Source organism: Spodoptera frugiperda, chromosome 15 (assembly GCF_023101765.2).
Source record: "Spodoptera frugiperda isolate SF20-4 chromosome 15, AGI-APGP_CSIRO_Sfru_2.0, whole genome shotgun sequence".
Classification (NCBI taxonomy): Eukaryota; Metazoa; Arthropoda; class Insecta; order Lepidoptera; family Noctuidae; genus Spodoptera; species Spodoptera frugiperda.
In genome coordinates, this window is record NC_064226.1 from 6125647 (window position 1) to 6140675 (window position 15029).

The 15029-nt window shown below is 35.3% G+C and overlaps 3 protein-coding genes across 3 annotated transcripts; all 3 read left to right on the forward strand.

The window, feature by feature from the left end:
• Positions 1–54: 54 nt before the first annotated feature.
• LOC126911522 (GPI transamidase component PIG-T) lies at positions 55–2161 on the forward strand. Its single transcript, XM_050699072.1, has 3 exons — positions 55–303; positions 390–1676; positions 1866–2161. Exons 1-3 carry the CDS (start codon positions 138–140, stop codon positions 2084–2086), a joined length of 1674 nt encoding a protein of 557 aa, XP_050555029.1. The 5' UTR covers positions 55–137; the 3' UTR covers positions 2087–2161.
• Positions 2162–2727: 566 nt separating this feature from the next.
• On the forward strand, positions 2728–11066 carry LOC126911531 (trichohyalin-like). Its single transcript, XM_050699083.1, has 8 exons — positions 2728–2929; positions 3003–3120; positions 3284–3392; positions 3802–7469; positions 9412–9516; positions 9595–9772; positions 9954–10092; positions 10196–11066. Exons 1-8 carry the CDS (start codon positions 2913–2915, stop codon positions 10911–10913), a joined length of 5052 nt encoding a protein of 1683 aa, XP_050555040.1. The 5' UTR covers positions 2728–2912; the 3' UTR covers positions 10914–11066.
• Positions 11067–11674: 608 nt separating this feature from the next.
• Positions 11675–14792, forward strand: LOC126911528 (ras-related GTP-binding protein C). Its single transcript, XM_050699078.1, has 8 exons — positions 11675–11852; positions 11931–12073; positions 12287–12515; positions 12788–12883; positions 13331–13549; positions 13885–14027; positions 14121–14269; positions 14500–14792. Exons 1-8 carry the CDS (start codon positions 11850–11852, stop codon positions 14679–14681), a joined length of 1164 nt encoding a protein of 387 aa, XP_050555035.1. The 5' UTR covers positions 11675–11849; the 3' UTR covers positions 14682–14792.
• Positions 14793–15029: the final 237 nt, after the last annotated feature.

A 15029-nucleotide genomic window follows, 5' to 3' on the forward strand; every position in this document is an offset into this window, starting at 1 on the left:
ATTTCTTTTTTACCATAGACTCAGAATATTCAAATTATTGACAGTGACAAGTCCTACTCCAAAAAGTTCCAATAATGTCAGTGACAAATAAATAATGAAAATATAACCTATTGTAACGTTGAAGAAAGGAATTTTAAATGGATTTCCTTCGTAGATTTTTGAATTACTATATTTTTTTTACTTGCTTCTTGTGCGTACGATGTGATGAATTTAAGGAGGAATTATTTTTTAAGCCCTTACCATCGACGCATCTATATAGTTATTTTCAATTCGTTACTTTAGTGGATAGCGAACTATCTTCATGTAAGGATAAATAAATCTTGATAACATACATTTTATCTATCAGTCTTGTTACATGAGTAATATTTAATCCATTGTGTATTTTTCAGTCCATTCGCATTTGGCTCCTCGGTCTTTGGCTGAAGTTGTTTCTCGATTTCAAGTTGAAGAGTTGCATTTAACATTAACGGAAGGACAATGGAGACATCATCAATGGGGATATCCAGTTTTGGACGCGGCGCCTGGGGCGGAACTTTATGCTTGGTTTTCACCTGATGTTACAGATGTGGATACACAATGGAAGAAGCTAAGTGCTACACTATCTGGGCTCTTTTGCGCTTCACTTAATTTTATTGACAACTTTAACACAGTCACGCCTCAGATGGCTTTGTGGCCCATGGGAGCAGTGAAATCTAGTCAAAATGTTACCTCTCAGTTGAGATATGCCTCTTTGCCCAGAGAGATTGTATGCACAGAAAATCTGACCCCATGGAAGAAACTGTTACCATGTGAATCAAGTCGAGGTTTTTCTGCCCTGCTGAATTCTAGAATGATTCATAACACCAACTACCATTCAGTAGGAGTTCATGTGAGGAAAGTCTGTAAATCCAGTGATTGTTTGGAGACCCAGCTTGAATTTAAGCAAACAGTGGCTCTTGTTTATGATTATGATATAATCAAAAGTAATGATTGGTCACTAAGAAAATTATTTGGTCAGGGTCTACCTGGAGCTTGTCCACTGTCTACAGACAGCAAGATTTACATTGATATAACTTCTAACAGCAGCCAGCCGTTTACTCTGTCTCCACCACCCGATAATGTTATTTTGTCACAAAGAGGAAGAACTGACACCTTATTGGCAGTGTACAATATACACCCTGATGGGAAAATGATAAACATAGGTGTGAAGCACAAGACTAAGTCACAGTTACCAGTGTCCATACATCCTCCTTTGTTTTTCAACCGCTATGTCCTAGGTTATGGCAAAGAGTTTGGTGGAATTGTAACAGAGATAACAAACAATTGTTTGGCCCCTATCAATGTGGTTGTATTGGAGAATGCTCCGTGGTGGTTGCCAATACAACTGAGTACTCTGAGAGTGAATGGTGAAGCTGAAAGTAAATTAGTCCAGTCTCAGTATTATTCTCCTGGCCGCAGCAGGCAGAAGCCATATCACCTAGAATTGCTTATCAAATTACCTCCTAAGTCAACCACTACAATCACAATAGACTTTGAGTTTGTATTCTTGAAGTGGCAGGAATATCCACCTGATGCCAATCATGGATTCTATATTGGTTCAGCATTGATCTCGGCCAATTTACCAACAGCCCGAAATTACACTAGTCTGCCAATTACTGGAACAACATTTGATTCTATTATAAATGATACCAAGTTATGTGAGTATTTACTTGTATTGCACTGGATGTATACATTAGTGTGTTAGTTGCATTAACTATTAGTTGATTTGCATGTTCTTTGATGTATTGCTTTTGTGTCAATTGTTATTGATGCTGAAGTAATACAAAAGTCTAACAAACTGGTAAGGATATAAATAGATACTATAATGTGACATTTTCTTCTTTCAGGGTATCCAATTGTGTTCAGGACAAATGGTGCTATGGTTTCTCTACCTACTCCAGACTTCAGCATGCCATACAATGTCATTTGCCTTGCCTGCACTGTGGTGGCATTGGCATTTGGTCCACTACATAATATCTGCACCAAAGAACTTGTACTCAAACCCTCAGGAACATCTTTGTCTTTAACCCAAAAACTCTTGAATTTATTCAAGAGGAAGAGAGATTAGTTATTACTTATTTTTGTTTCATTGAAAGTATTTAATTTAATTTAAGTATTTGACTGAATAAATTAATACAGTTTACTCTGTGATTTTATTGTATAGATAGTATGGCCATATACCAATCACACTACAATTCTAGATTCACACATTAATACTGTACTGACAAATCGTAAAACCTCAATACGGAATCGAACTCGACGTCCTTGCGCGGCGGGCATCTCTACCGCGTGCCTACTCCTTCGGAAATTAAATCTATATGTTTATAGGTACTATGCAATGATAGGTATTTTATCTCGATATCGATCGACGAACGGCCCTATTCTATTTTCAGTTTAGTCGAGACTGTCAGAAAAAGGGTAGAAATAACAAAAATGGTATAATTTTTTTTTAATATAAATAATACAAAAGCTTGGTTATACATAGTTATATGTTTGTACTATGTAGTTATAAAATATGGTAATTATACACATTTTCGTCTGTATAATGTAGGTACAATACCTTTCTACACTACTGTTTTAGTGACCACCTAGAGTTAAATAGGTGCATATTGATCTTGACTCCTATATTAATTTGTTTACCTTTTAGATAATGATTTAATTGCAAATATTTCTATCTATATGTTGCCGAATGACGAGAATAGTATTAAGACGGTATTTTTAGTACATATTTTCGAGCTTGATAATACTAGTTTCCTTGTCCACATTGCATCACTATTTAAAAAAATAAACATTACTTTGTCAACTTGACAAGTGCACCACTTTTATTTATTGTATCGTTTTTATATTATATTGTACCTAGTTAAGTTTGTATTTTAACGTAATATTAAATAAATATGGGACTAACAGTAACGTAAGTGTAATGATTTCATTTTACAATATGTTTTGATTTTACTACCTACTAATTTAAACCTACCCTCTTGCAGAGATCAGCCGTTATGTCCATCATGTGCTTGTCATCGCGAATGCCAAGGGTTTCAAAAGTTAGCAGAACTCAAAGATGCTGGTTTGGTGGTTTATTGTCACAATAAACGTACAAAAGATGTAAGTATGTAACATATCGTTCACAAATTATCCTATTCTTTTGCACAGTCTCTACATTAATATGACCTAATGGTATCTCATGCTATGCAAAATTTCTATTTCTATTTATATCAACAAAAGTTTTTATTGGACTTAAATTTTAGAAGCTTATTTGTCTCAACAGGTCCGACAAGAAAGCACGGTTGATCAAACTGATACATCTCAAAATGTGTTTATTTTACACAACACAAAGGATGTGAAATTAATATCTGCCGATTTGAAATCAGAACTCGGTAAATGCCATATTATAATAATTATTAGGTATAAGTGTGGGAGAGCCATGCCTCGGCACGTATGGGCTGGCTCCACCGAAGTGACACCACGGCCTCACAGGAAACCGACGTAAAACAACGCCGGCATTGTGTATCATTGAGTTTACTGGAGGCTCAATTACTCACCTTGCCAATCTTCCCGTTCCCGTCGATTATTATTTTTAAGCAGAACTAGTTGACTGCACAGTGTATATGCTATTGCCATTATACTGCATAGTGGCAGTGGCAAGATGACCACTGTACATCGTGTTCTGGGTTTGCTTCCCGCGTCGGGCAATAAATGGATTTTTCTGGCCACTATTAGGTTACTCGAAGTTAGGACCAATTTCAATCGTAAGGCTTTATTCTATTATTTATTTATTGTTTACAGAAAAAACAGACATTTGCTGCCCACGATGTAGGAAAGCCTATCAGCAAGTTCAAAAACTTATGCAAAAAGTTACATCCATTGACAGGAAAAAAGTGATGGGCTTATGCGATCATTGTCGTAAAAGAGCTGAAAAAAAGAAAAAAACTTGTTCTACGTGTGAAGAGATTGTGAAGAAATTTATGTCAGTTAAGGGTCAACAAAAAGAAGACACAAAACAATTTATTAAAATATGGCTTTCAAAGATGGGTGTTTATTTTAAACAGCCTATGAAAATTGACCAACGATTACTCGATGAAATAGCTCCAGGCCATAAAGACACTGCTGAATATCTTGATTTAAACCTCGATCAGTTACCTCAAAAATCCTCTTTGCCTAAACACCTGCCCGAAGTTAAAGAAATGTTTATTTCAGAGGCACATAAGCCAGATTCAGAATCAAATATAGATACCAATTTACAAAAACGGCCTAAAGTTCAATTAGTAGATGTTCATCCACCTACGGCTTTGAGCGACATGTCTTTACTTCGTAAACCCCACGAAGGAGAAGCAAAAGTACCAGTTTCGGAACCTGTATTTGTTCAATCAGATATGACTTTTATGGAACGGCATTCACGTGTCAATCAACAAATTAAAAGTTCGTTAAAAGAAAAAGAGGAACCAAAAAAATATGATGATACTTTAAAGCATGCTAAAGAAGCAATTAAAAAGAGACATGACCTCAGCTTGAGACAAATGACACAAACTGAAAAGGAACCGCTACCGAGAAGACCGCAAGTATACGAAATCCCGAAAGTAGCACCCTGGGAAAAAGATTATGATTCGAAATATTATGACGAATCTGAAACAGATATAAAACTTAAAAAGGCTTATGTCATTCGCAGTCAAGAATCTTTATCGGTAAAAGATGTACAATATGAAGCAGCAAGACCCACGCAAAAGGATTTAAGAGATCGTCAGGGTAAGCATGAACACCATAAAATAAAAAAGGGTACTCAGGATTTTGACGAAGGTGTAAATATAACTCAAGAATTGACAGACGAAAACGAATTACAAACAATTCATGATAGGGCTAAATCAAAACATCGACTACCTGGGCATAAAACCGGACATAAAAAAGCACTTGGATCTAAAAGAACTGCAGAAAATATTGCTAAAACACGATTTAGTTTCTTTTTTCCAAAATTACCTGTAGAAGAAAAAAAACCTGTTATTGATACTCATTCATCACATCTAATTCAACTTACCCAAGAAAAATTCCGTCTACAAGCTGAAAAGGAAGAGGAAAACAAACGAATGAGACAAGAAAAGAAAAAGCAGGCCCAAATTGAGAAGGAAAAAATGGCAAGATACGAATATGAGCAAGAACTTGCTCGCGCAAATGCTGAAAAGTATCTGAAAGATAAGGAGTCAAGAAAACAATCTGACACTATACAAACCACAGATAAAGTTGAAGAATTAGAAAAAATTAAAAAAGATTTAAAAGTCGAACTTGAAGAAAAATATGGAATTGATGAACAATCCGGAAAAGCCAAAAGGGACTCGCGCTCTAAGCCGGGACAAAAAGGTAAGGATGGTAAGGTTGATGAAATAAGTGATAAAATAAAAAAAGATGATCAATCAAAATCAGAGGATATATATGAAACCGATAAACTAAGTGAGAGAGCTAAGAAAGATATAAAATCAGAACGAGACGAAAAGTCTGCAATTGGTGAAGAAGGTGAGAAAGCCCAGAAAGGTATAAAATCAGAACGAGACGAAAAGTCAGCAATTGGTGAAGTTGGTGAGAAAGCCCAGAAAGGTATAAAATCAGAAGGAGACGAAAAGTCCGCAATTGAAGTTGGTGAGAAAGCCCAGAAAGGTATAAAATCAGAACGAGACGAAAAGTCTGCAATTAGTAAAGTTGGTGAGAAAGCCCAGAAAGGTATAAAATCAGAACGAGACGAAAAGTATGCAATTGGTGAATTTGGTGAGAAAGCCCAGAAAGGTATAAAATCAAAACAAGACGATAAGTTTGCTCTTGGTGAAGTTGGTGAGAAAGCCAAGAAAGATGTTAAGTCAAAACATGAAGAAAAATATGTATCAGATAAAGTAAGTGAGAAAGCCAAGAAAGATGGCAAGGCAGGGCCAGATCAAATAGTTGGAATTGATGAAAAGGGTGAAAAAACCAAAAGAGATACAAAGTCGAAATATGAGCAAAATGCTGAATTTGAGAAAGAAGGTGAGAAAACCAAGAAAGATGCCATTAAAGCAAAATCAGAACAAGGAAAACTCGATGAATCCGGAAAAGTGGAAAAGGGATTGAAGTCAACGCCCGAAAAACCAGTTAAATTAGATGGAGCATCTCAAACGACCAAAAAGGATTTAAAAATATCTGAGGCAAAGGGTAAAGGTGAAACTAGCAAAGAAAAAGGAACTAAAATAGGTGATCTAAAAGAAAAAGATGAATTAAAAATAAAAAAGGATATGAGGAAAAAAGATAATATACTAGAAGAAGCGATTAAAAAAGACTTGCAAGGTAGATCCGATAAAAGAAGTAAAACAGAAGTTTCAGACAAAGATAAATCTAAATTAAAATCGAAACCAGATAAAAAAGGCAAATCTGGGGATGCAGATGTCCTTAAAAAAGACGTCACATCTAAATCAGAACTTAAAGATAAACAACATGGTGCAGTAGACAAAGAACAGGCAAAAAGGGATGCGTTAACGCAAAAACAACTTGAGAAACAAGAACATGAAGATAAAATAAAAAGAGAAAAAGAAAAGAAAGAAGATCAAGAAAGGTTAAAAATGGTTGAACAGTTACATAAAGATAAAGAGTCAGCCAAGGCTCAAGCCGCAAAAGATGCAGGCAAGGAACTAACTGCGGAAGAGCCAGGTAAAAAGAAAGGAAAGAAAGGAGCTAAAAAATCGGAAGCTGACAAAGTTTCTTTAATCGAGATTAAAGCGTCACAGAAATCTCTTAAAGCTACCAAATCACTCGATACACATCCAAAACTATCAAAGGGGGAACTTTTAAGAATTGCTAAAGAGAAAGAACTAGAAGCAAAGAAAAATAAAGCTATGGCAGCGGACGCAGCTGAGTTTAGAAAACTACAAGAACAGCTTGTAAAAGAAAAAGAAAAAGCATATGCAGCCAGAAGAGCTGATAGTCAACGTAGATTAAAACGATTAGATGTAAATGCTATCTTCGGAACTGGGGCAAAAAGATCTGAAAGAAAACGAAAAATAAGTATAAAAAAGCGAGAACTGAAACCGTTTAACGTTTTGAAATCAGTTCGTGTTAAACCAGGTCTGAGCCCGTCACAGAGGAGGCTGCCTAAGAATATGGACCCTCAATTGATGAAGGAACACAGACGTCATCAATTAAGCGGCCAAAAGTGTCCAACATGTATACTTTGTTGCGATTCTGAATTGGAAATGACGTTCGAAAGCTATTTGATTCAACTGAAAAAAAGGGTTAAGCATATTATTATTGGCGAAAGAATCTACAAAAACAAACAAATGGTTGAAAAAGAACAAGAACCAAAAAATGTTCCGATGCTTTTCCATACAGGAGTTAATAAACATATCCAAGCAAAAACTGATAAAGATGCCCCAGATGATGAACTGGACTCAGAATCATTAAAAAAGAAGATTGTTCCGGTATCATCTAAAAAAAGTCTAAAAACGGTAAGTATTCATATAAATTATGTCACTTTGTAGGTACGTAAGCGTGGTATTACGGGTTAGTATACAGAAGACAAAATATTGATAAAAGGTAGGTACCTACCTTTACTTTAATAATTAGAAAAAATATAAGATAATGATCATTGAGCGGAAGGCCTACCTTCTGATCCGGTAAACAATCAGACGCATCACCTGATAGTAAGTAATCTCCACCGCCCATTAACACTCGAAACACCAGAGGCGTTACAAGTGCGTTGCCGACCTTTTGGGGTTTAGGAATTTAAGAGTTGTTGGAGAATTGGGGATTAGGATAAATTCGGCGTCCGGTAACCACAATCGTCGTGTTTTCACTCCGGTCGACAAAGAAACGGAACAAGCAAAATAAAACCGTTCAAAATAAACTTGTAGTCAGTTTATCCGTGATCATGGCACTTGCAACAGTGCCGAAATATTGGAAGACAAATAAACATGGTAGGTAAATATCCCGTCTCAAGTTCTAATAATAGTGTTAGTGACCATGTCAGTTTTAAACTTGTAACTGTATTGCAATTGTTATAACATTAAAAAAATTAGACCCTCGCGTAATTAGATTTCTTATTATGTGTAATGGGTTGTCATTTGGCCACTATCTCTAAGGCCAGCCGTACACGGACGGCTTCAAGCAGTTATAACCGACTGCTTGAAGCCGCGACTGCGCGATGAACTATAGCCATTCATTCGCTGCCGTACACACGACTGCTCGAGCAGTCGCGACCGTTTCAAGCCGTCGCGGCTTCAAGCAGTCGGTTATAACTGCTTGAAGCCATCCGTGTACGGCTGGCCTAATGGTGATAAGTAATGATAGGGTTTAGGAATACGAAAGAGCAACCTATTCACTCGGGCTTGGAGGACGCCTAGTAGGTTATACCCATCGGGAAATATAAACTCTAGTAAAGAATTCCACTCAGCGGTTCACGTAAGAAAGGTTGAAGCGAGCAGTTGGAACTTTTCCGGTCACCTGGTGCCACTTGGACATCGCGCGTTCACTTCAGCGATACCCTGTATATGTATAGGTATTGTACCTTATTATATTGCTAGCATAAATACAGATTAAAACCTACTTACATACAGGCCGTTTCAAAGTACGTACATACATTAAATTCTTATAATATTAGTTTCAAAATCTGACAGGAACATAGTACTTATAAAAATGTTTTTTATTATATGATGTTTGATGCAGTTTTTATAAGTGTTTTTATTTGATATATTTAATTATTTTTAAAGTAATAGAGATCTTTGTATTTTTACCGAATTCATTGATAATGTCTAGAAAGAAACCGGAACCAGTAAGTACCTACCTATGTGGTCAAAATAGACACAATAGACATCAAGGTCTTTGACGGTTTACATATATTATTATTTCATTTATTTATTTAATGTTTTAATAGGAATAAAATACGATTTAAGTATAACTAGATAAAAATTGCCTTAAGTTTATACCTAATGGATAGAAAAGTGGCAAAAAAATTGTCCAAAAAAATGTTGCTGTATCCCCCCGAACTAAGTTCTATTGGGGTAACCTTTAAATACTTGTCTGCTTTTATTCCTAATGTTCTCTTATGGAGCATTCCGATCTGATAACTTGAAAATTTGATTCGATCGCGGTCTGCCATGCCATTGGTTGTGAGAATAATCTCGACCGATGACGGGCGAGAATGTGATTGGGCTCACTTTGAAATTTCGTATTGACAGTTACAGAATACCCTCTTATTACTTAGGACAGTGCATGTTAACGTGTCTTGTAACTTGTAGCCCCGTGTAAGCAAAACTGGGTTTATTTACACACCCCAAGTAACCTTTTCAACATAGATCTGAATCTGAACTAATCAAGAGATTCATGGCATAAGTACTATCTGGATATGAATTTCCAAGGAAACTATTAGCATCGTGTGTTTATATTTTTCAGATTGAAACGGACCCTGGCAGAGGAATTATAAGGTATGCCTTATCAGATCGCAGCTTCATTGATAAAGGTTGGACCATGTTGCCTACAGAGAAAGTTGTACGTAAGGTAAGTTCAGGAGCGCTAACGTAAGTATCTAACTACTTTGTAACTAGGTATTTGGTATTAATTCAAACTTTTTTATAGATGAACGTTTACCGTATGCGTCCAGCCCATCCAGAGTTTGATTGGTTTGAACACAATAAAAATAAGCGGTTAATGACCTACGACTCGGGCGAAAGGCTAGCAGAGTTTGATGATAACGGACGTGGTCGCTGGTACTACAGGAATGGACGACTAGCTCTAGATTATTACGATGCACAAGGTAAAATACGATGTGGATGTGACGATACCTAACTATGTAGATATGATATCAACTTGACGGCACGATTGGAGTTGGAGAGTGACTGCTACGCAGCTGTGTTACTTGTTACAGTTACAGCGTAGGTATTTCTTTATAAGGTAATGAATGAATGTAATATCACAATAGTTTTAATCTATTTCAGAGGCGAATGCGCAGCAACGTTTCGTTATATACAGCAGCGGTGAACCCGATGATCGTGGTCGCACTCATCCCATTACGATACTAGCCACTTTTGATTACCTCGGAAATGGCATAGTTTTTGATCACTCGGGCAAGATACGGTACCTAAATCTTGTTTAATGTTACCTGTTTGAAATAATTTAGCGTTTTAGCTTTCATATTATAAATCATACGATTTTTTAGTTTGTTGAAATTATTTCACAGGCTTAAATACAACCAAACCGAAGGTGTGGTGCTAGACCGTGGAATTGGTCCTGTTTCACATTGGAAGTGGCATACATTGAATGATCCCCCAGTCCTTCAGCAAGTCATGATAGATACTCAAATGGCACACAAAGATCCTGAAATCGCTAAGCTTGGCTCCGTCGTAGACACAAGATCTCGCCCAGATAATGAAGAAATGTTAGCTATAGAATTTGATAATTTTATCAAAGAGAAAAGTAAGAAACTGTCCCAAAAATTTAAACCGTTCCAAATAAAGATGAAAGCTTTGAAGATCAATGAAAATTTTTCTTTGAAAGTGTTAGACCAAGCTACAATATATCTTATTTATAGAGATGGTTCAACGAATCTGAAACTTAATATTGGCATGATATTGGATCATCAGGAAATAGTCGACACCGATACTGCTGAAGTGGGTGAAGTGTCGAACAGTTTGGAACGGTTCCCAGCTCGTACTGATAGTCTTGCAGGTTTACAGCGCAGTGTGGCTTACGCCCAACACTACGAGAGACAGCGTGTGGGGCGAGATCGACGATTACGGAGACCAGAACCCTCTGCTAGTGTAGATAATTTGACTGCTGCACTAGCCCCACCTTTGCGACCCCCTTTGCTAACAGTCAATGGGTCATCATCAGGTGTTGAATATTGTAATTGTAGAAAGCCTGCAAATAATCTATACTATAATACTCGCCTTCTTTGATTGATTTATACTTACCTAGCCTTCTTAGTAATTGTCTTTACACTCGTATGATATTGCTATATTATTTTAATATTCGTAACTTAAATTAATCTTACCGTAATTGTTAGTTTAATTACACTTATTTCATAGATGAATAATATAATTATAATTTAATGACTTGTTTTATTTTATCGGAGATCGTACATTTGTACCACGACTACAACAAGACAATAAAACACCAACGCTTCATGGTGAATGATGTCCCACTTATTCGCACGAAGCGTTTCGCTAAGAGTTTCCTTGTTCGAACCGCTAAGGATTGGAATTCTTTGAGGTTTACCAGTTTGTTTATCTACTGCGTGTCGTAAGGACCCAAGTGAATGTTACTTTTACGTGTTCCATAGTATACGGTATCAATGCTTCCCACCAGACGAGATAGTGGTCCATTAAATATAGTGGTAAGTTGGTAACTAGTGTAAAATAAAATAACATTCAACACCAGACCAACTTGTGAATCATACAAAGACTATGTGGGAACTGAATGCGACATGAGAGCCAACCGTGCTGTACATTCGGTTTTTTATGAACATTAGTCAAAGCTAACAAATGGTCAACATAAATGGCATCATCATGAAAATAGACTTTAATCGGTTATTCTTTAAAATCGCATCTGATAAAAAGCCGTTAAGTCAACTCCTACATTTTTTAATAAAATATTGTCTATGTTTTTAACCACACGTCATTATCAGCTGTCAATAATTTTAAAATGTCATGTAAATTGTCAATCTGACATCTGTTATTCTGTCTGAGTACTATCATCAGGCAATTCATGTTTTTGTGCATTAGAAATACGCAGTGTTTTATAAAATGTTAAAAGTTTAGCCAATTTAAATAGATTAATATATTTATTTCTAATTATTTGTATATAATACCCGTGTATGTAATAATTTTACTAAAATGGTGAGTAGACATGTTATTAGCGATTGAATGTTGGAATAACAACGATACAAATTGGCTTTTATCAACTTTATGATTCAGAGTTATCAAGACGATCCCAGTTGTTATGTTGGGTCCTTCCCCAAGGACTTCAGTTATGGGCCTTTCGAGCAAAATGGAGATGGTGACAATACTTCACTGCAGGAAGATCACAAGCCTAGGATTCTGCTTATGGGACTGAGAAGGTATTCTTTTGTGCTTATTTATGGAACCTCAACGAAGTAATGGCGTAAGCTTTGGACGGCTAGTTTTACAACATAAATTGACACACCTTGTATTGGATCCTTATTGGTCTTTTGTTTATTCTAATAAAGATCAAATAAGACTAATAATGTAATGATAAAGCTCACAATTATTTAATGAGAATATCAAAACTTTATCTGTTCTTCTGATTTTAGATCTGGAAAGTCATCTATACAGAAAGTGGTGTTCCACAAAATGTCACCGAATGAAACATTATTTTTGGAGTCAACAAATAAAATTGTGAAAGATGACATTAACAACAGTAGTTTTGTACAGTTTCAAATCTGGGACTTCCCAGGCCAGATTGATTTCTTTGATGCAACATTTGATTCTGACACAATATTTGGAGGATGTGGTGCCTTGGTCTTTGTTATTGATGCTCAGGTGAGTGCTATTCTTTGGCAAATTATTATAACACATTATGAAATGTATTAATAAAGGTATTCGGACACCAACTCCATATCTTAAATCATTATTATAAAATCTAAGTCTTTGTAACTGATTAAGCAAGTCATTCTTTGTTCTGGACTTTATTTTATTAAGTCCATTTGCATGTACACAAATTGTAGGTAAAGGGAAAGCTATTATTAGCTTTAAGCTAATAATTACCTATTGTAAATTATATGTAACACTGTATAAATAAATGTATGTTCCAGGATGACTACCAAGACGCTTTGGATAAGTTACAGTTAACTGTCACCAAGGCATACAGAGTAAACAGTAACATTAAGTTTGAAGTGTTTATACATAAAGTAAGTATTAATATATCACTTAACTGTTGCCACTTCCATTGAATTTAATTACAAGTAATGTAATTATGTATTGACAGTGAGTACATAACTTATCTGCCACATAATTATAATATTTGATTAACCATGACTCATTTAGTTGATGTTCTGTTTTGGTTATGATATACAAGCTGCTAAATGAATTAAGAACCTTGGGTCATTAAAATATAGTTTAGTTTAGATTTTACTTAGTTTGCAAATTGAAGAATGTGTATGTATTATGTTTCGTTCAGAATTTATTTTAGAATGAATTTGTTCCTTTCTAATTTATTCTGAAAATAACTTTCATGTTAAAACCTAACTATGGTTGCTTATTTTTGAAAAATATAAAGAATTTGTTAATTAGATAAAATATTAAGGAGCACATAAATGCATGTTCTAAATTCTTAATGTACTTTTTCATGATTACAGGTTGATGGTCTCAATGATGATTACAAGATGGAATCTCAAAGAGACATTCATCATCGGGCCACAGAGGACCTGGCTGAAGCAGGACTGGAACATGTACACTTATCATTTCATCTGACCTCGATATACGACCACTCCATATTTGAAGCCTTCAGTAAAGTAGTACAAAAGCTGATTCCCCAATTACCAACTTTAGAAAACCTTCTAAACATCCTCATATCAGTAAGTAATTCACATATTCATGTTTTCTAATTAGATTGTTGTTAGCTTAACTGACACTTATAGTCACAGCAATTTTTTTTATATTATTGTTTTGAAAATGTGTTAGAAAGACTTAACTATTACAAATTAGAAAGTAGAAATAATTTATTCAAAAACCAGTTACAATTTTTGTTGGTACAGTTTTAGCTGTGAGAGCTGCACTAGGCATAGCCTGTGTCATAGCTACCATGATAATATGAACTTAATCAGACATTTTGGAAAAGGCACTTAATTAGTTAGTTAATTACTTACTTAGTTTTTGATGTGTTATTAAATCCAATGATTATTTTTTGCAGAACTCTGGCATTGAGAAAGCATTCCTTTTTGATGTGGTGTCTAAGATCTACATTGCAACAGATAGTTCTCCAGTCGACATGCAAAGCTATGAACTGTGCTGTGATATGATTGATGTTGTTATTGATATATCTTGTATTTATGGGTAAGATATCATTCAACTTACAAATACTGAAATACTTTTTACAGTAAGTTTTTTTATAAAGAAGTACCACTAATTTTGTTACTTATTTTTCAGCATGGTTGATGAAACTGAAGTGAACACATTTAACAGTCAAAGTTCCAGTTTAATAAAGCTGAACAATGGTACAGTGCTGTATCTTCGTGAGGTCAACAAATTCCTTGCGCTCGTTTGTATTTTGCGTGAAGAAAATTTCCAAAAGCAAGGTACAGTATAATTTATATTATGTTTAGTATGATTTTATGAATAAGCAAAAATAAGCGAGTAAAGACATCTGAAAGTAAATGGAAGACTGTTATGTATCCAATATGGCAAGTAATGTGTGATAGGAACAAAAAGTAAAAAGCAGCTAGTAAAGACAACTTATGAACTGGAAATAGAAAGAGACCCCAGCAGTTTTTGAGAAGCTGAATAACAATTGTGTTTTTGGTTTCAGGTGTGATAGACTACAATTTTTTGTGCTTCCGTGACGCTATAACTCAAGTGTTTGAGTTACGCAACAAATGCCAGAATGCTATAACATCCAGGGGGACATCTGGTACTCCAGAGCCAATACCTAATGGCGCTGCTGATTCAACAGAAAGTGCTTCCGACCGCTCACAAACTCATTTACCATAGCATATCACAGCAACGCTTATTTTTGCAAACCTAATACAATAATAATATGTGTAACTATATTTTTTAAATAACATTAAGTATGTGAATAAAAGAGCATAATTATGTTAAAAATCGTTTTATTTGTCCCACGCATACATTAAATTAGGTTGGTATTTTTATAATTAACTTATGATTTGAGATATTTATCGGGAAGGTAATTCCCTGCTTCTGAAAATGGCAACAACTTTACGACTTCCAATTTTTACAGATTGTTCAAATTTTTTTTTGTATTCGCCTAAGTTATAAATTCAATTAAGTCGACTAATTGGATTGTGTACTACTCTAACGTCAATCTGCGATATGTCAATG